The sequence below is a fragment of the Zosterops lateralis genome, assembly GCF_965231275.1.
Source record: "Zosterops lateralis genome assembly, chromosome: 1".
Taxonomy (NCBI): domain Eukaryota; kingdom Metazoa; phylum Chordata; class Aves; order Passeriformes; family Zosteropidae; genus Zosterops; species Zosterops lateralis.
In genome coordinates, this window is record NC_139762.1 from 48,532,996 (window position 1) to 48,553,913 (window position 20,918).

General features: G+C 44.5%; 1 protein-coding gene across 1 annotated transcript in view; it reads left to right on the forward strand.

Moving 5' to 3' along the window:
- Positions 1–20,337, forward strand: part of EEPD1 (endonuclease/exonuclease/phosphatase family domain containing 1) — a gene marked incomplete at its 5' end in the record, with an annotated part of 62,468 nt that extends 42,131 nt beyond the window's left edge. Inside the window, 5 exons of the mRNA XM_083876339.1 lie at positions 7,303–7,413; positions 10,707–10,841; positions 12,014–12,146; positions 19,322–19,516; positions 19,623–20,337. Coding sequence (XP_083732465.1) covers positions 7,303–7,413; positions 10,707–10,841; positions 12,014–12,146; positions 19,322–19,516; positions 19,623–19,822 — 774 coding nt within the window. The 3' untranslated portion in view covers positions 19,823–20,337. The remainder of the gene's footprint in view (positions 1–7,302; positions 7,414–10,706; positions 10,842–12,013; positions 12,147–19,321; positions 19,517–19,622) is intronic.
- Positions 20,338–20,918: the final 581 nt, after the last annotated feature.

Here is a 20,918-nt window from a genome sequence, read left to right on the forward strand (position 1 = left end):
TCCTTATAAAGATCTATAAAAAGACACTGTTTATATAAATAATCACCTTTGTTTAGGATGAAAGCAGGAGAACAGGCCAGTGAATGATCTGCGTTGTTGTCCTGGGAACACAGTGTTTAAAGGCAAGCAAAGAACTGGGTTTATGGGCAACAATCTGTTTTTTTAATCATATATTCAAAGATTATGACAGTAATTTCCTCTTAGAGATATTAAAAAATTAAGCATTTGAGTGGTTGTGGTGAGCTATAATTTGTCTGGGAGGGCAGTGTAGAAACTCACTGCTAAGTTTTTCCAAAGTAAGTACTCAAAAGGGAAAGCAAGTAACTTGGGAGTGCCAGCTTAGGCTCCTGCCACTCCCTAATGGATCCTGTAAAGCCTGAGTTAGGAAAAAAAAAAAAAAAGTGATCTGATTCCAACAAGTTTGTATATGGAAACAAACCATCACACACTTTTGATAATTGAGATAATGTTAAGCTTATCAGCATAATTATTTCCGGCACATTCCCGAAGTACAATGGATGAGTAACACAGCAGTGGCAGGAGAGGGGTGCGTGTCCAGCTGGATCCACATCCATGGGCTGGCTCAAAAGAGAGTCAAGCTCATGATGGGGCTCAGATACCTGACGTGGGAAACAGTGCCTTCAGTTTGAAAAACCTTCCAATCCTGCCAAGCATCATTTATCTGCTGCCTAACCTTAGGGTGCCTTAAATGGCAGTCTCTCCTGAGGCTTAGCTGAGCAGTGCTTCTCTGCAGGCATGGAATTACGCACCTCTGAAGCAGCCAGAGGGACTGGACCACTTAGCTTCTAGTCTATGAATAGTTGGGCTTGAAAAATGATCCTTCCTCATCCTGTCTCCTCTGAGAAACTCAGTCCTGAAGGTTTCATTTCTTAAAAGTATAAAGCTTAGAAGTGGGTTTTGCAGCAAAGCTGGGAATTCAGGTCACCACAAGGCTAACAGGAGTGAGGCTGCAGTATGGTAAGTGTTTGCTCTGTGGTCCATAGCATAGTGCCTGGAGCTGTCATTCCAGAGCTGAGTGAGAATCTGATCTTCAGATGAAATAAATCCTTCCTCTGAATTACTGGTATGCTTTTTAAGAAGCAGAAGCAGCACATTTTCTGGGAAAAAAAAAATGAGTCCTTGAGTTGAGGAAAAAGCCAGAGGTGCCTTCAGATGGACCAAGCTTTGGGACCCACATTTGCATGTTGTCCCAACAAATGAGCTTTGTATGCCCATAGCACACAAAGGTATGTGGAGATGGTGACTGTGCCCATGGATCCTGTATTATTTCTGAAGAAAGACAAGCCAAGCGGTGAATACATGGCTGTGCTGAAGGCTCTGCCTTGATTTCACCTCTTGCAATGAGTGTATGCAATGTAGCTTTTTGAAGGGTGAATTAGGTAATGCTTGTGAAGAATGTAGAAGGTAGCAAGAATTTATTTGGTCATGAATCTGGATATTTTGATTTAGTTCTAGGAACAACAAATCAGTACAGAAAGATGGGAAAGTATTGCCCCAGGTCTCAATGACCCAGTACAGATAGGACACACTTTCATAGCTGAAACGGCAGATAAATTTTCCAGGCATGAATTTTCCAGGTCTTTGCCTGTTCAGTGGATAGGTTCCTTTATTTTTCCTTTTGTCCTAGAATTTTTCTCCCAAACTTTTAAATTTTTGAAAATTATTTCCTCAGCTCTAACATCATTGCAGAATTTTGTACAATATGGAGAAATGGAAAGCTTTTTCCATCACAAATATATACATATGGCTAAGACTGATTCCCTGAAGGGGGATTCTTCTCCTTTGAAAACACTCCTAATTACCTACCTATCAGATCCCCTATCTGCCCCCTAGCTAAAGGCCTATCTGCCTTTGTGTAATATCAATACATGATCAACACAAGCAGTAAAGATTATGCAGTCTTTAATAAAGTCTTCCTGGAAAGAACTATTTGAATGGGCATGTGAAAAATTTTATAATTTAACATAAGGTCACCCCAGTTTTCCCACATGCTGCTTATGTGGAACAGAGCCAGTGAGTGCATCCTGCACGGCAGGGGATGCACCTCGTTCTCATGTGTGTACTTTTCGACTGTGTTGCAAACAGGAAAGGGATGTGCTTGAGAGAAAGGCAAACAAGCAATGAAGGCCTGAGACAACATTCTTGTCAGTAGGAAATGTGATCCAGTGATGAGTCTCAGTTTCAGGCTTTAATCATAACGCTTCCTTCCATGCTGTTACATTTGGTTATAGGAGGATCCAGATGTCACTGAAGCACCTGATGCTCCTCTGTGTCCCCTTCCTAAGCTTCTCAAGCCTGTGGGAAGTGCATTCAGTGTTACCCAGCTGCAGAAGTGTGCTGAGCATCCTGGCCTCACTATGTCTTTGATCTCCTCTTGACTTGCTTTGTGCTGTCACGTCTGCCTGCACCAGGACAACAGTCCTGAAGCCTCTGACCTTTGCCTACCTCCACCTCAATAGGCAGTACAATAAAATACAGCACCTACAAGTCTCTTCACCCCCCAACTCTGCTTTTCCTCCTCACAAACCTGATCTAACAAAACATTCATCTTCTGGAGTCATATCAGAAAATTTTGCTTAAAAACCAAAAATGTTGGTTTCAGGTTCTTGGAAATACTTGTAACATTTCTGCTACTGGCTTTCTGGGTCAGGCTTCATTAGGGTGAGCCAATTGTAGCTGTGTCCTGGGGTAGATTGGATTTGGATTACGGGTGTTCAAGTCTGCTTTTTCAATTAGAAATAAAAGTACAGTCCAGTTGGATGAATAAAGAAAGGATAATATGCATTTAATTTTTAATTTATACAGTACATAGGGACAGAGCAGGGAAGTAAAGTATGTATTTATAGGATGGATTAAGAATGAGCATTGCTAGATGGTCTCATGAAGCCACTGTCAATTTTGTTGTATCTTCTATCAGAAATATATTAGATCATATTTCAGGATGGGATTTTTATTGGGGGGTGTTGTGGGCCTTCTCAAGTGCCACTGCTCAATTTACAAGGTCCATCTTAGAGCTCTTCTGTTTACCCTTCCTGGGTGCACCAAGTCTGCCATACTGGGAGATGCTCTGTAGCACAAAACAGCACTTACCTCAAATTGCAAGTGTCTTTCCCCATGGAAAGACAGCTCTTTGCTAATATGACATCTCCACATACCTGAGATTATAAAGAGTTGATAGAAGTTTTTTACTCATCTCTGGTACTCATTAAAGCTACTCCCTCTAGTGCTTATTAAGAGAAAAGTAACTGTGCATATGTGACATCTAGAAAGGGAAAATTTATTTTGTCATTCTCATCTCTCTTCTCCATTAAGAGGAACCAGAATCAGCTTTTCTTTTATGAAGCAAAGAAAGTAGCTGTTTACCTTAACTGCAGTGCCCTCTTGGCCCGACAGCTCCTGTGATAGTTACCCAAAATGGATATTTAATTGCTTTGAGTGCCTTTCTGAAGTTCAGGTGATGATTACTGCACCTAGAGCTACCATGCCACAACAGCAGGCTCACCCTGCAATCTTCTCTTCACTGCTCTTTCTCCCATTGCCCTTCTCACAGCTTCTGCTTTGACTCCAGGACTGAAACAAAGGTATCCTCCAAAGAGCAATCCCTGGCTAATAAGAAATGTGTAATTTATTAAACCCTAAGGCATTGTTTTCCTGGGTCAAATTTAGTTTCCTCGGGGTTTAGGAGTAGCCCAACTTCTTTTTGAGCAAAAGATGTTCACCACAAGGGAGGTGGCTGACTCAGGGTGATCCCCAGAGCTGGAATTACAGGAGTAACACTTGGCAGGCTAAGATGTTCAGCATGGAATAGTGTCATCATCTGAGAAGGATGACCCTGCTGCACAAATAGCACCCCAAAACAAAACACAGGTTAGCCAGGGCATCCTGGAGGAGAGGTGGTGGGAGCTGCTTGTGTGCAGAATTGCAGAGTGCTTGCTGGCAGCTCTGCCAGGGGGCAGAGTTACTGCACTGGAGGAATTGAACTTTATGCACAAATTAGATGTTCTTGCAGTGCTTGGAGTGCCCTGGGGAGGCAGGTAGGTATGTTAGGAAGACTCTAACTGTCTTATGGTCTCCAGCATGTGCCAGCACAGTGTGGTTGTTTTTCCTACTCCCAGATTAGTCCAAGGCCCTTTGCCGTTACTTCTCCAATCACTTATCAAATGTGCATTTCTTCAGCTTCTTCCAGCTGCTCTCTGTTCTTTTCCTAAGTCAGTCATAAGTAACTGTCTCTGCTTCTGAACAGGCAGGGAGGGACAGGTGCCAGTTCTTTATCAGGGTGGACAATGAGCAATTGCATCTTTGGATCCTCCCTTCTTGGGAAAATGACGTGTTGCTGATCAGCAAATGAAACAGGGCTTGTCCCAATTTCCTGGGCTAATGGCTCTTAATGGTGCCTTGCATGCAAAATGGGGGTAATCATAGAACTGTAGACATATTTTTGGTTGGAGAAGACCTTTAAGACCATTGAATCCAATCCTGACACAAGGAGGCAGACCACTGAAAAGCACAGGCTGCTCTTTGTTTAGAGTATGCTTTGGAGCCTGGTGCTGCCATGTTCCCTGGCAGCACTGCCTATCCCCAAAAAAACCAGCACCCAGCTGGAAGAGAGACCACAGGGCACCTGTGTAAATAAGCCCTGGTGCTGTTGGTCTCAGTGTGTGTGTCAGCTTTGACTTGTTGTGTATAGGTTACAACCAAGGAGCTGATTGAATTTCAGGAAACTTGCAGCCTCAAAGGGAGAGAGAAAAACAAAACTAAAACTGTTTTTCCTTAGGAGGATTATTTTTTGGGGAAAAAAAATAGTTGTTTTGATTTACCTAGATTTTAATTTTTCTTTGCCACTTGAAGAATTGCCTCTCAAACAGGTTGGCATAGCTCTAACTTAGCTTTGTAAAAGAGGAAAGCACTTTTTTTTTTTTTCATTCCCAGTGTGGACTAGGAGGAGCTTGTGTATTTTTGCTGCATGAGGGAAAACATAATGTTGGTTGACATTGGGTTTTGTGGGCAGAGCAACATGATTTGAAAAATGCCATTCTCACTTCAGCTAAAAAGCATGACCTGAGCAAGTATGCTGTCACAGCTTCAAAATATGTGTGCCTGTAAGCCTTGGAAAATGAGTACAGATTGAAATCACCTGCTGTAGGCAAAGTCCTCCATGGCTGCAGCCATACCCAGAATGTTTTTTTTTTCCTTAAATAAACCATGTAATCTTATTTGTTGTTTGCACTAAGTCAAATCAAGGCCCTAAAAAAAAAAACGCAACTTGAAGGAAACAAACTATTCAAACTAGTAGAGTACAGATGCTCTTTTTAGTAAAGTGATGGTTTCTGTAGGATTTATTCAGTCCTGTCATATGCTTTGTGCTAGCTGGACTTTCTAGGCAGCTGCAACCTAGAGATAAGTCTTTTGTCAGGTTAGTTGAAATCCTAATTTCAAAAATATTTTTGTTTTTCTGATTTAAGTTATGTAAGTGTTAGAAAACTCATTGACCAAATCCACTGTGTTTGAAGACATCAGAATGGCATCAGGAGTAAGTAATTGTTGCTGCCATGATTTGTTGTATTAGCTGGGGTAGCACCAGGTGATCAGCTGAGAGCAGAGCTGTGTTCCCAGGCTGTGCAAACACCCTACCTGCCTCCCAGTTCCATAAATCAGCCCAGCCCCAGCACTGCCTGAAGGTACATAATGGGCAACAATGTGGTATGTTAATGTGGCATCTTGAATAAGAAACCCCAGCCAACCTCTGCACGTCAGAAAACTATTTTAAAACTGTGCCAAGTGTTTTTGCTTCGGGCATGCAACCAAAATGACTCTTGGTCTGCTGAGGCAAATAAGGGTGCCTGGGTTGTGTGTGAGAATCAATGCTTACAGCTTCAGCCTGCAGGATGCTGAACTTACAGACAAATGAGTCAGTGAAAGATCAGGATTTGATTTTAGTTTCTGAATCAAAAGATAAACATGAAAATAACTATCCCATCATTTTACTGATATCCATGTAGGAAACACATCTGTGCAGCTCTGTAGCTCTTCAAACTCTGGGTGAGGCACATCCCATTGCAAACTCTGTACATGAGGTTATTGTTTGCCTTGCAAATCCTTTGTCAAATTGCTGCTTGATCTGGAGTTGTGTTCTGGACCCAAGATTTTGCCTGAGGATCCTCCTTCACCGTGAAAGCCTCTGCATTTCAACCCAGTATCAGAACAAGATGATGCACAGTGGAAGTCTCTCTGTTGCTCTTTCACAGAGATGACTTTTTCCTAGCCCCTTTCCCCACAGCCAGAACCTCTGCCACAACCAGGGCATCCAGCTTCTGCTTATCTCTGCCACCTTCCTGCCAGAGCCTGCCTGGAGCCAGCATCAGCCTTGCAAAGGACTCTAGCTTCTGTTGAGCCTGGTCTTGAAACCCCTGACAAAAAGCAGTCCATATTGTCCACACCAAAGTGTTTCAGATCCCAGATTTTCCAGGATGGATTTTATTATTTATTTATTTACTTACTTTTATTTCAGTCTCAGGATGTTACACGAGAAGACTCAGAGGCTCTCCAGAGTGCCCACAATTCTGGTATCTCTGACCTGCTGGGCATTAGGTTGCAGCCTCTCCAGCTCTGACCATGTGCTTGGACATGTAATGGTGTCCTATTGCTATGGCTGTTCAGCAGTGACCAGGAAGACAAGCACCTCTGGGAAGCATGAGAAGGACATGCTAGAACTGCGTGCAAAGTGCACAGCTGCTTCCTTCATGCACAAAGGAAATCAAGCACATGTCCCTGGCCTAAAGTCAGAGGAGCCTTAACCCCAAAACTCCAGCTATTGAGTTTGGCCTACACCCTTCCTCTCGTGTCATGCTGGTGGCTGTGTTGTTGGACTGGGGCCAGCCATGCTGTGAGGGCCTCCTGCCCCCAGGAGGATTTGGCAGCTCTTTGTGAAGCTTCAGGCAGGGATGGGATATGGTGCAGCCAGCATCTTCAGAGGCAGCACAGAGGAAACCCCTTTCCAATCAAACAAGTAGCTCTGGACGAAAAGAAAGTAGTCTGAGGGATAAATGTTCTACTTGCACCCTTTGCACTGAGTTATTTTAGTTGTTATTTATCTCCAAGGCAGGGGTGAGTCAGCCTGGGACGTGGCTCAGACCACCTCCTTTGCAAGCCTTCAAGGAAGGCAGAGAGCACAGCCTGTGCTCCACTGTGCCTCCTACCAGTGCTTTACTACACACTTTACTTTGCAGTTTTTTTTAAAACCTTCTAAGCTGATGTTATTTTTTTTCCCTTTCCTCTCTCTAGTTTTGTATGGAGCTGAACCAGCCGACGCTGCCAAACATCCGCAAGTGGAAGGGCCCTAGAGGATGTTGGAAGGGTGTTGTTTCCGAAAAACCCTCAGGCCAGCTACACAAGGTACATTAATCCCCAAGTCTGAACTTTGGCTTTGCTTTCCCCCCCTCCTCTAACCAAGGACATATTTTGAATGTTTAAGGCAACACTTTTTGCAAATCCTTTTTGGCAAGGTTTGCATTTCTTGTTTTTTAAGCTGACTGTTCCTATAGCTTTTAATTTGATTGCTCTTAATTTATATTTTGGAAGAATTGTGGCACACACTTGTAAGGAGGAAGATGTGTGTGTATTTGGTGTGCAGGTATTTGGGGGAGGTGGGTAAAAGCAGTACAGATGAAAAGCCACTCATTTGGACAAGGTAAGAGTCCTGAGTTTTTCTCCTGCCAGGCTGCAGTACTTTTGACATTTTTTGTGCAAGTCACCTGAGCTTGCTCCCTGGTGGTGCACTGGCTGGCATTTGGAAGGACTTCCCATTTTCCTGATCTGCAAGTGAAGAGCCCACAGAGGAGCCCTGCAGCCTGCCATCCTCACCTGGGAGAGTTTACCTTGTGTGCTCCCCAGAGTCCTTGGCATAGGTGTTTAAAATGGTGTGGACTCAATTTGAAATCTGTACTGTGCTGGGCTTTTCCCTGCAGCATCCTCTGCTCTGCAAATATATATATATATATATATATATGTACTGTAGGGAGGTACTGGTTTATTAAGGTGGTGACAGCTGAGCCTGCCTACCCTTGACAATATTCAAGGTGTAGCTGTATGAGTCTGGACATCACTAACAGAGCCTAAAAGCAGCTTTCTCCCAAGGGAAATCTCTCTTTTTCACCCTTAAGGGTGCCAATGGGTTTTCAGAGCAGCGTCCTCCTCGAGCTTGAGCCTGTTGTTGCTGAACAGGGTCATTCTCGTGGTAGTTTTTGCAGTGTGGGTGTTGTTGTGGGTAGAAGCAGGAGCTGAGACCTGTCACATAACAAGTAATGCCTGTCAGCACACTGGGCAGTCTTCAACAATCTATTGATCCAGAATGATCTATTCTGAGCACTGTTGTTAATAAATATGAGGCTGCAGTTGTGTCCTATAGCCATGCTGCTTAAAATCCACATTTGTTTATTTTGGCTTTTCCAAATCAGGTTGCATCACTATTCACTGGTTTTGGACTGATATTTTGGGAGGTGCACCTCCTTTTATTGCCCTTCTGAGAAAAACTTAAGACTGAGGGAAAAATAAACCCAAACAAACCAACACCCACCACCTGAGCAGCACAAGGATTGTACTCTAACTAGACAGACACACAGGGTCAAAAAGGATCTGGAAAGATACAGAGTGTCTGAATGTGTCTAAAGTTTAATACAATTCACACTTAATTCTGGTGCAGAGTGCAAATGCCCTTCAGGACATTTTTATTCCTGGCTTGGAGTTTTCCTTTAGGATCTCTTATTAGGTCAGATCGTTAAAACACTGAATATAAATAGTTGTGCTAAGTTGTCAAAGTTGTTCTCTCCACATTTTCTTTTTTTATCAAGAATTATTAATAAATATCTCAGAATTTCTATGTTAAATTCAGAGTATTTAGTCAGTTCCAAAGATAACGATGGCAGCTTTGACTAAAGCCTGAGTAAATAAAAATTATCATCCACCTCAATTTATGGATAGGGATATAAGGATGAGTGATTCCCAAAATTGTGGGAGAAATGTCCAGCCAAACTAAGAACAAAAATTTTATCTACTTGAATCTTCATTTTAGCTGCTTGAACAGGAATCTGGCTGAGCTGGAGAACCCTCCACTAAGCCAAAAAGTCTCTTCTGTTCCTGGGGCTAGTTAATGAGTCTGTCAGGTTTGAGCACCGTGTAAGCAAATGCAGTGAGGTAACACAGTGTAACCCCAAGAACACAGCATCTTTGGTACAAGCTGATTTTGGGATGCTCTGTAGGGCTCAATAACACAAAATGGTGGATGGTGCTTCTGGCTTGTGCTTTCATACATTCTGAGCATTTCAGCCAGGCAATGACTTTTGACTGTCATGTTGATACGAAGTCTGGAGCCTGGAAATTGCCAACAGCTGTTGACAGCAGTTTTATTCTTCCACATCTTTTCCTGTAGCAGTTTTTGGACCTTAAGGTTCTTACTGGTAGAATGATTTTGTCAATATTTTAAAGGTGAGTTATCAAAGGAGCTACCAAAGAATTTGTAACCAACCTTAATCCTTTCAAGGCTCTTGGGAAGTTAGTGGAGCAGTTAACACTTTTTTATTGCAGCTGAAATAGAGAAGGATCTTCCTTGCAATGGATTTAACTGTGATTTGCTAAGGGGAATGGGTTTGAATGATGGCAAGGAAAATGATGTGTGAGTGATGGGAGAAGAGGCTGACAGCCTCTAATATCTTTGAATTAGATACTGCTGCTGGTGTGACAGTGTAGACAGCTTTCTGAAAATGCCCGTTCCATGTCATGAAGTAATAAAAAAAAGCCCATTCAGGATCATAGAAGAAGAGCTGAAAGCAGCAGAGAGCTGAGCATGAAACATTCAAGCTGGAAGAGAGACAGAGAAATTGTCAGGACTGAGAGGTCTAGACCAGATTTCGTGCCAGGAGACTGAAGGTGCCCAGTTATTTTTAGCTTGCGGGTGAAAAAATCTGTGAGATGGTGTCGAGCCTGGGGGAAGGAACAACTGTGCAGAGCATCATCTACTGCAGGCCCCAGCAGCCACCCAGTGAGACCTCAAGGCACCAAACTCATGGTTAGACAATTAATCATGTGGGTAACAAACTACCTCATTACTGACCACGCTCAGAGGTATCCAATGCCTTGTCTGGAGTAGGAGAAAACCAGGACCACATCAGCCCAAACATGCACATGAGAGGCAGCATCCCTCACCCCTGCAGTGGTCCTGAACATGCTCTGCCTGTAGAAGATCAAACAGATTATTAAATCCTTGGCTTTACTGGAGCAGTGCTGGAATTAACTGGGTGTCCAGTAGCCAGTGTGCAGGTGTGAGGGGCTGTTGAGTAGAGTGATGCGTGTTTCAGCTTGGCACACTCACTCCTCAGTGAAGTCAGTGGAGCTTCCCAGGAAGTATTCCTCCCGTATCTGGTGGGAGTTTTGGCAGGGGTGAGATTAAGAAGCCTTTCCACTTGTCCTCTGTATCTTCCACTGATAGCCCAGGAAGCTGTTTCTTCTTTCTGCTTGGGCACAGCCAATTGGGCTTCCTGCCTTCAGCAGGCACCATGCCTGGATATGGATATGGACATAGATATAGATATAGTTATAGGTATAGAGATAGATAGATATGGGGCTACATTTGGGCAGAATGTTTTGTTTTTTCCATCTTGTGACTGGCATTTCTTTTTCTTTTTTAATTCCAGGGAGTTGAATATTCTGGCTTCCTCTGGGATACAACAGCTGGCATTGAGCTGAAAGATGCCTCATCTCAGGAGACTGCACAGACCAATGGCAATGGGAGGCACTCATATCCTCATCCGTATCTTGCACATTTCAAGGTAACTGCCACAGTGCCAGTCCAGCCTTGCAGAACTTTTACTAAAAAGACTAATTTGGCTAAGATGAAAAGAGATGCAGCCTTATCACAGATAAAAATTTGCATGAGCCTCTGACCCTTCTCATCACTGTCGCATGCTTGATTATGGCTAGGTGCTTAATGCACCTTAATACATGTGGTAGCTCACCACAGTCAGTCCTTTCCCTTGCTCCTGTGGGAGCAAACCCTGCTGCAAGGGAATATTTGAGAACCTGAGGGTCAGTGGATCCTCATTAGCAGCCAGGCCACAGGGCTGGGGTTCTTTTCAGTGCCACAGAGATGAGTGCAGGGAGAGTGGAGATCGATTATATATATATGAGTATATGTGTGCATAAGGCATAGTGCTCCAGTGAGATTTGGGCTGGCCTATCTTATGCTGCTGTCACACTTCAGAGTTTCCATTTTAAAACTTTTTCACTAGGGCCAAACCTTTCTAAAAAGCATACCAAACCATATTCTTGGGTATATGCTGGAGCAAACATATGAGCAGAGAGAGCCCATCTCCACACAGGCTGTAATGAAAGGGTCCAGTTTAAGGAACTTGACATCTCCGGCAATGCTTTAAGAGAAGTATTGATCAAATAATTATTAATAAATAAAGTATTTCATAATTAGTTGATCATACAAACAGGTCCAAGTGATTCCCAGAAGGTGAACAGGAGATTACAGGGAGCCAAAAGCTTCTTTCAAGGTACATTATGTTTCTTAGTCTCTGTGACAAGCCAGGGCTAATCACAGGACAGTAGTAATTAGCCCCTGTAATGACCATGACATTATTTTAATGACCATGACATTATTTGTAGCTTTTTAACAACTGGCTTTGCATAAACTGATTTTCATAACCAGCTGACTTCTTTCTGCAACTGTGGTGAAAGGAAGCTGTTTGCTAATGCAAACCAGTTTCCCCAGAACTGAGAGAGTATGAGGTTATTGCAAGCAAAGCTGCAAAATGCAAATGCCTCCCTCCTCTTCCTCCCCACACTGAGACACACCAAGACACCCCACACATACAGCACTGTGAGTCTATTGTGCCAGATCTACACCTGAAAGTACTGGGAACAGGCACGTGGTTTTGTGTTGTGACCTTCCATTCCTCACATGCAGAGCATTGATTTCTCCTCCTTGCCCCCCCAGGTTGGAATGAATGATCTGACCGTGGTTAACCTTCACCTGGCCTTGCCACCCTCTGCAGGAGACAGCACTGGGAAGAACCACGACAGCCACAAACTGGCAGCCTGTGCACAGAGTTTGCAGGAGACTCTCAAAGGTAAGGCAGGGTTTTTCCTGCCAGCTGTCACGCACACACTATCTAATTCAAAGGAATTCTTAAAAGAGTAAACTTTGTCTCGGTGAGCATTTCAGAAATACCCTTATCAGCCTCACAATTGTCTTTACCCATATTTGTGTGATGCATAATGTGACAAATGTGCTTTTCCCTTGCTCATTGTCCTACAGTCTTTCCTAATTAACACAAACAGCACAGGAGATCCTACTGGCTTTGACACCATTGTTTCAAATCAAGTTCCTTCTGTTTTTATGCTACTGTAACAGCAAGTTCTGCCAAAGGAAAGGAAAGTCACTAGAGTTGAGACCCTATTTTAAATGCTTTGCGGAAATGACACCCACCTGATACCAGAGCAAAGCTTAATTATTTTTTTCTTCCAAGAGAACTAGGTTCTATATATTTCATTTCTGGATAATAGGAAGCTCTTTCAAAAGCCTAATATAAATTCACAGATGGCTGCTAATGAGAAAAGAGACCAAATCCGGCTTTGGTACCTGGATGTAATATGTAGAATAATTTTGTTGATTCCAAATAAGTTGCTCTGGCTTTACACCAGGATGAAGTGCCACCAGAATGCGGACCTGAGCTTGAGCAATGAAATAGGCAGCTGGATTTCTTTACTTCATTTCTGTGAATTTGCTTTTTACTTTGAAGCTTGCAAATTATGTTTAACTTCCTGTGAAACAGAACAAAGCAGTTTGGATTCTAAAAGTTGCTGATCTTGTTATAGGAACAGAAAAAGTCTGGCCCCTTGTTTACTGCTTAAGAAAGATGTGAAAGGGGTTGCAAGGTTGTTCATGTGATGATTTTCAACTTGGCCCAGCTCAGCAAGGTTGGTCACTTGGAAGCACTAATATCCCTCTTGTATAACTCAAGAGGTATTTACAGTTTTTCTGTGTGTTCTATTGTTGTTCCTTTTGAGCTGCAGAAGCCAGTCAGAGCTATTTTAAGTGTTACTGATTTAAGTATTTGTCCATGCACTTTAAAATTGGAAAGGATGAAGGTAAACAAAAGGATCATTCGTTTATTCCCCAAAGGCTGAACTGAAACATGGGATAAATTTGTAGCTCTTCTGAAGTCAACTGAGCTGCACTTCCACTGCATCTAAATTTATACTGTCAGTGTACTCTTTATTTCACATTTTAATTTTCTTGTGGCAGGCACATTACTGGAGCATGCTTGTTCTTGGCTTAGTCTTTCACAAAAGAAGAAATTCAGATTGCTCCAAACTTGTGGGATGCAGGTGTGGTCTTCTAAGGAAATGGTAGCACACACATGTGACTTTGAAGTACTGAATTGCCCTGCCAAAATGAATTTCATGCTTAAAATTACCACCACCCTTTAATTTCTTCCCAATTAGTCCACAAAATGTGGGCAGTAAGAGCTGATTTGTCTGTGGGTACTGCAGTAAATTTGAGTTTCTGTTCCCATTTTGCTCACAGATGCCTGTTCTATTATCTTTTATTCTTACTAAGAGACACATGAGCATTTGAGGAACATTGTTTACTATCCACAGCTTCCCTTAATGCAGAGCATACTATCCCCCTATTTCTCCCATTAGATTGGTGGATCCTGGTTCCTTTTTCCCTCTCTTTTTTTTTCCTTTCATCAGTACTGGAGAGATGCAGTGGCTGTTGGCTGCTCATAGCTAACTCTTTGCAGCTGCTCTTCTGTCTTCTCTCAAGAATTCCACCAATTTGTCTTCAGTGGGCAGCACACAGATGTTACTCTGGATGTCCTGGTAGTGGCCAGACCCAGGGACCAGAGTGCTGGGTGGATTGAGAGAGTCCTGAGGAGAAGAATTGCAAGTACTGGTGGATGAGAAGCTGGACATGACCCAGCCATGTGCACTTACAGCCCAGAAAGTCAGCCTCATCCTGGGCTGCATCCAAAGCAGTGTGGCCAGCAGGGCGAGAGAGGGGATTCTGTCTCTCTAATCTGCTCCCTTGTGGCCCCACCTGGAGAGCTGCATCCAGCTCTGGGATCCACAACATAGGAACGACATGGACCTGTTGGAGCAAGTCCACAGAAGGGCTGTGGAGATGATCATTGGGCTAGAACACCTCTCCTGTGAAGAAAGGCTGAGGCATCTGGGGTTATTCAGTCTGAAGGAGAGAAGACTTAGGGAATATCTTCCAGTAGTCTTCCAGTACCTGAAAGGGGCCTGTGAGAGAGCTGAAGAGGGACATTTTACAAGGATGTGTAGTGATGGAACAAGGGAGAATGGCCTTAAACTGAAAGAGGGAAGGTTTAGATTAGATAGTAGGAAGAAATTCTTTATTGTGAGGGTGATGAAGCACTGGTACAAGTTGTCCAGAGCAGCTGTGGATGCTCCTCCTTTGCAGTATTCAAGGCCAAGTTGGATGGGGCTTTGGGGCTTTGAGTGACCTGGTCTAGTGGGAGGTGTCCCCATGGCATGGGGTTGGAATTAGGTGGTCTTTAAAGGTTCCTTCCAACACAAGCCGTTCTGAAATTCTGTGGTATCTTCTCCCACATGGCTTGGCCATATTCCATGGGTTACCCATGCATCAGGCACTGGGCTTACAAGATCTCTGAGAAGACTTCTTAGCAGTCAATGTAACATCACATTCTTCTCATTATATGTGTGTCACTCTGTCCAGGAAGGATTTGAGCATTTAAGAGTCTGTTAAATTCATGAAGAAAGTCATCCAGAGCATGGTAAAACTGGGGAGTGTGTCCTACAGATGTCCCCTTGGCCTGCCGTGAAGCAAAGGAGAGTTTCCCAGTTCCTGCAGAGAGGCAGATTTCAACACTGCAGACCTTCTGCAAGCACTGTCAGTCCCTCAGCTGATTGCCTTGGCACACCAGAGCTCAGCCACTGCAGCAGAGGGCTGAGTTAAGGTTCTGCTTTGCTTTGCTGGCCAAGAGCCACTCGCAGGCACTGCCAAAATTCGCTGGTGCTTTAGTGAATTTGAAGATGCATTTGCAAACAGACCAGACTTACTTTTTCACCTGAGGAGTTCTGCATTGACAAGGACATGGTTGCTTTGGGCCCAGAGAGTGTGAATGTGTGTGGGAGCACTGCTGAGAGGTCATGAACAGGACACATGCCTGGCTGCTGTGGGCTTTATGCCACCACGTCCCAACAGATGGAGGCTCTGGGTCCTTGTGGACAGTACAGTCTGTGTCAGGGACCTTTGCAGCAGAAGATTGGTTGTTAAGAGAGCTCCTGCTGCTCTGTCTGTTGGAGGAGGGGGAGGACCAGATTGCATTGGCTGAGGAGCCTCTGGCTCCTGAGGAGCAGACTCAAACCCTGACAATCTTAAATTCATTCCCTCCAAAACAGGAAAATCACAGCACAGCACCAGTAGAATTGTCCTAATTTTCTGTTTTTCCCTCCATCTGACTGTAACTGTGAGCATCATGATTGCAGTTTTTGATCAGTTATCATCCCTCATTATGAGCAAGGGCATGATTTCTTCCAGAACTTTTGTTAAGTTTGGCTGAGAGCAACTGGGGCTCATCCTTGAGACCCCTGAGAGCTGCAGCTGCTGTGGGCAGCTCTGCTCTCTGCCTCTGCTGAGAGACCCAGGAGTGTCCAGTCAGACAGAGTCACGCACTCGGGAGGATCCAGGCAGGTTCACTTCCTTCCCTCTCGTGGCTGGATGTCTGTCAGGGTCCTGGGAGGCAGACAAGACACAAACCTGCAGTGCTGGCGTGCATGATGTTGTTGTTGCAGGAGCTGGCAGAAGTAGGAGCAGGGCTGAGAGTGAGCCAGGACAAAGGGAAATGAAGTTGGTGGTTGTCTAGAAAACTGGTTGCTTGCCCTTCCTTGCTTAGCACATACTTCCTTGATGTATTTCCCACTCTTTTGCAGTCTGAGGAGCCCCAGAAGCTCCTGCCAGAGGGGAACCAAAAGCACTCCTTTCTCTCCCCAGTGGCAAATTGGGTTTCAGCTTCTTTAACATGCTCCAGCCTATTCTGTCTGTCAACTTTGTGCTTTGTTATGATTTTATGCTTAGTTATTCTGCATGTAGAAGTTTAAATGGGTGAAGAATATAGTGATTCCCTCCCCAGGCAGTCAGCTGCAGGCTGACTTCTTATGTCCTTCCAAGCATTCATTCATTCATTCAAGTGCTTTTATCCTCTGCTATTCTAACATCACCAGAATGGAAAGGTTAAAATTTTCAGTCAATTAACATTTTCACTTGTAAGTGTGATGGGTTTTTTTAATACATTTGTCATGTAAGGGAGGTAGTCTTGAAGATTTGCTAAAAGAAGCATGAGTAGTTTAGGATAGAATAGAATAGATTTTGTGCATAATCAAGGTACTGCTGTTAAGATCCTGGCCTGTCTGTCACTTTTAAATACCAAGGATGTGCTCCAAAGATTTCTGTAATGGCCTTTTCCCATATAGGGTGGAGATGAAAGCCTGGAAGGATCCAATCACTGCCTGGGCCATTGAGCAAGTGTTAGCACTGAAGGACCAAAGTTACATTTCAGGCTTCCTGGTCCTGCCAAGCAAGAGATCTTGCAAGAGAACTTAGTCACGAGATGCATGCACAACCACCAGCTCACAGCAGGCATGGTCATCCCATTAGACAAGGACTGATTTTTCTTTTTGGTTCTGAGAGAGCTTAAAATAACTCAGGTTCAGATTCAGGTGTGGTTTTTTTCCTTCAAAGGTGAGAAGACTATTGTCATGAACGCTTTACAGAATAATATTTAAACTTAATGTTACTTCCAATATGATTTGTGACTTATAAAGGATAGAGAAACCACAGATAATTTCACTAATTATTCATTGCCCCTCTGCATCTTAGCAAGCACCATGTTTTCAAGTATTCGTAAATCATGTGCTCTCAATCTCGCTTGCTTTTCTCCACTTTCCCAATTTATCTTTCCTGCACTGCAAGACAGGAGTGGGAGTAGATTTTGTTGAGCTTGTGCTCCCTCTCCTGGATAGCAACTTGTACAGCAACAGCAAAAACGAGGAGGTTTATCCCGAGCACTGAGTATGGTAGAGAAAGTCTGTCCACCCCATCACCGCTCACACTTCAGTCTCAGGAAAGAAAAAGCTTATAGACTACTTCATAGATCTCTCCTCTAAAATCAGCTTTGGGATATTTATTTTGGTGCATTTGTGCCTCCTTCAGCATCCTTCTCCAGTGGCAAGGAGTGACATGGAAGCATCTCTGGTCAGCTGTCACCACTCTTCAGTTGTCTTTTCAGGCATTTCTGGCAGTGGTTTGAGATGGGCAGGGAGATGTGTGCTTTGTCCTCTTATCCCAGGGCACAGGTGGGATGTCTGCATGTACATCTGTGGGGTGAGGAGAGCACACATTGTGGATATGAAATTAGGTTTTGGAGTTTCAATTCTTCCTCATTAGGGTTAGAAACAAAATGTAACTGAAGTAATTTTCCGTTCCAAGCTGAGCAGTATCCCTTCAGTCAGACAGGCAAAAGAAAGTTGCTGTAGTCAGGGAGTGTCCGTGTGGTTTCTCCACTCATCATCTGCCATCAGGCTTGCAGACTGCTCCTTCATCCTATTCCTTGGGACTTTTATAATGCAGAGTTTAGAATAAGCACTGCAGTTTTGGCACTATGGTCTATACCAGCATAAGGCTGCATCTTCCTGGACTCCTCACAAAAGTGTCCTTGACTATTAAGGAAAATCTATTGTTAAAAAGTCCACATAAATTAAAGCCAGCAGATGTTTCTTGCAGAAAGAAAATCAAAAATAAAAAAGATTACAAAGGCACAGATTTCTTAAAAGTTCTGAGATTAAAACTGCTTGTCTTTGAATTTGTCACTAACAGGCAGTAGCAAGGAAAAGATGCCAATACCCGGGCTTCAGTAAAGCTGTTGATACTGTTTCTCACAGTATCCTTCTGGACAAAACAGCCAGCACACAGCTGGATAACCATGTTACATGATGGGTGAGCAACCAGGTTACAGATCAGGCACAAAAAATTACAGTGAATGGGGTGACATCAGGCTGGCATCTGGTCACTAGTGGGGTTCCACAGAGCTCCATCCTTGGTCCAGTTCTCTTCAACATCGTCAGTAATGGACATGGGACTTGAAGGAATACTAAGTTTGAAAACAACACTAAATTGTGAGCAGCTGTCAACTCCCTTAAGGGCAGATAGGACCTGCAGAGAGATGTCAACAAATTAGAGAGATAGAAAATCCCCAGCCATATGAATTTTAACAAGGGTGAGTGCTGGATTCTGCACCTGGGATGGGGCCACCCTGGTGGTGTGCACAGACTGGGGAATGAGGGGCTGGAGAGCAGAGCTGTGGAGAGGGCTCTGGGGGTCCTGGTCAGTGGCAAGTTGAACATGAATCAGCAGTGCCCTGGCAGCCAGGAGGGCACCCCCTGTCCTGGGGGGCATCAGGGACAGCATGGCCAGCTGGGCAAGGAAGGGGATTGTCCCACTCTGCTCTGGGGAGGCCTCACCTTGAGTGCTGGGGGCAGCTTTGGGTGACACAATATAAAAAACCATCTATTAGAGAGTGTCCAGAGGAGGGCCATGAGGATGGTGAAGGGCCTTGAGGGGAAGCCATTTAAGTGGCTGAGGTCACTTGGTCAGTTCAGCCTGGAGAAGAGGAGACTGAGGGGAGATCTCACTGTGATCTTCAACATCCTCAGGAGAGGAAGAGGAGGGGCAGGTACTGATCTCTTCACTTTTGCATCCAGTGACAGGACCTGAGGAAATGGCCTGAAGCTGAGTTCAGAGGTTTAGGTTGGGTATTAGGAAGAAGTTCCTCACCCAGAGAGTGGCTGGGGACAGGCTCCCCAGAGAAGTGGTCACAGCACAAAGCCTGCCTGAGTTCAAGAAGTGTCTGGACAATGCTCTCAGGCATAAGGTGTGACTCTTGGGGCATCCCGTGAGATGCTCCTTATGAGTCCCTTCCAACTCAGCATTTTCTATGATTCTATGACTGTATAATAAATGCAATGATATTTAAAAACCAGCATCAAATGTATATGGGCTGGTTTTATTGTCCTGAAGAGAATGGGCATGAGTAAACAGTCAGTGAAAAAGGCTTTAAACAGCATTTCTTTCAGGAATTCAGAGTACAATCACTTTGTTAATTCAGTATTTGTATTTTTCCTCTTTCCATTAATCCACTTGTACTTGAATGATGGACCATTCCTCCCATTCTTTTCTATTTTTCCTGTTTTCTAGGAGAAAGAGATGTAATAATCCTTGGAGATTTTAACCAGGCCCCAGACAGCAGCGACCATGACATCCTGAGGAAGGAGAAGTTTCACCACCTGGTCCCTTCCAGCACCTTCACCAACATCAGCACAAAGAACCCACAAGGGTCCAAGTCGCTGGATAACATCTGGATCAGCCGGAGCTTGAAAAAGGTTTTCACAGGTAGAGTTGCTCGAGTGCAGTCGTGTGACCTTTAGTTAGGTCAGCCTCGTGTGTCCGGTCTGAGCAGTGTCACTCAACGTGTTCCCTGTGGTTCTCTTTGATGCAGGCCACTGGGCTGTCGTGCGAGAAGGGCTCACAAACCCATGGATCCCTGACAACTGGTCCTGGGGTGGGGTGGCTTCAGAGCACTGCCCCGTGCTCGCTGAATTTTACCTGGAAAAGGACTGGAACAGGAAGGAGGTGACGCGGAATGGCAACGGGGTGACGGTTGAACGCAACGACTCCCACGCTAAGCACGAACGATGACGTGAGCTTGAGGGTGCCTCTTCTGCCACCCAGGGAAGGTTCTGGTCACTCATGACTCCATGGCAGAGCAGGACTGCCTTCCCTTCCCTCTCCTTCCTGCTCTCCTCCCTGCACCTAGAAAGCATCAGCACTTGATTTTGGTGGTCCTGGCCTTGTGCCCCTCCTGGACAGCTCTGGACGGAGCCTCATGACAGCAGAACAATCTGCAGCTTTTTCTGGGGACACACTGGACATTTCCACACCTGGAGATTTGGATGAGAATTGTACAGAAAATAAAGTGTACTTTTAATACTGGAAAAGCTCTTTGCTAAAATGCAGCTGAGCAGGGGTTTGCTGGGAGGGGGAAGGGAAAGTGATGGTTATTTTCCTTTGCCTGTTTGTAAATTGAGGTAATAAGAAAGGCCCCCAAAAGAGAGATATGGTGGACATTCTTGGCAAGTCTCAAATGCCATTCAACACTTGCAAAAGCTGCTGGAGCTGGTCCCCATGTGATCTGTGGGAGACCTGAGTGATCCATCTGTCCCAGCCTGGAGAGACGCTGTTCCCCTGCAGCCCCATGCAGGCACCTCTCATGCTTTCTTTCCTCCTTCCTAATGCTCCTGGCAGGTTCATTTTGCTCCAGAACAGCTTCCTGGAGCTTGACTTTGTCTTTTTGTTTAGTGCAACATTCAGTGCTGGGTTTTCTTCCTGCATAATAGTTTTCAGGAGCTGGGAAAGCACCAACTTGTCCCTCTACATAGCCAGGTCCACTTCTCCAGTGCCCTTTGCTTTGCTCCCTCTTGGGGATCGCATAGGAACAGCCCTGGAGCTGTCATCAGTGAGATGTAGCCATGGGTCTTCTCTAGGAGTTGGTGTTCTGCATCGAGGAGAAACAGGCCATGCATCCTGGAGGTCTATAGATGAGCCCTATTCATGTGATCCCTGCAGGGACTGGCCCACATGATGTGCCAACCTCTGCCCATTGACTCTTTTAGGGGGTTTCAGTTTCTCCCTCTGCAGACCAGACAGTTATACATCCCTTTCCTGAGCCTTGCTGCTGCATAAGACTGGTTCACTCACCACAACAGGTCCAAATACAGTGTGTGGTCATCGTGCA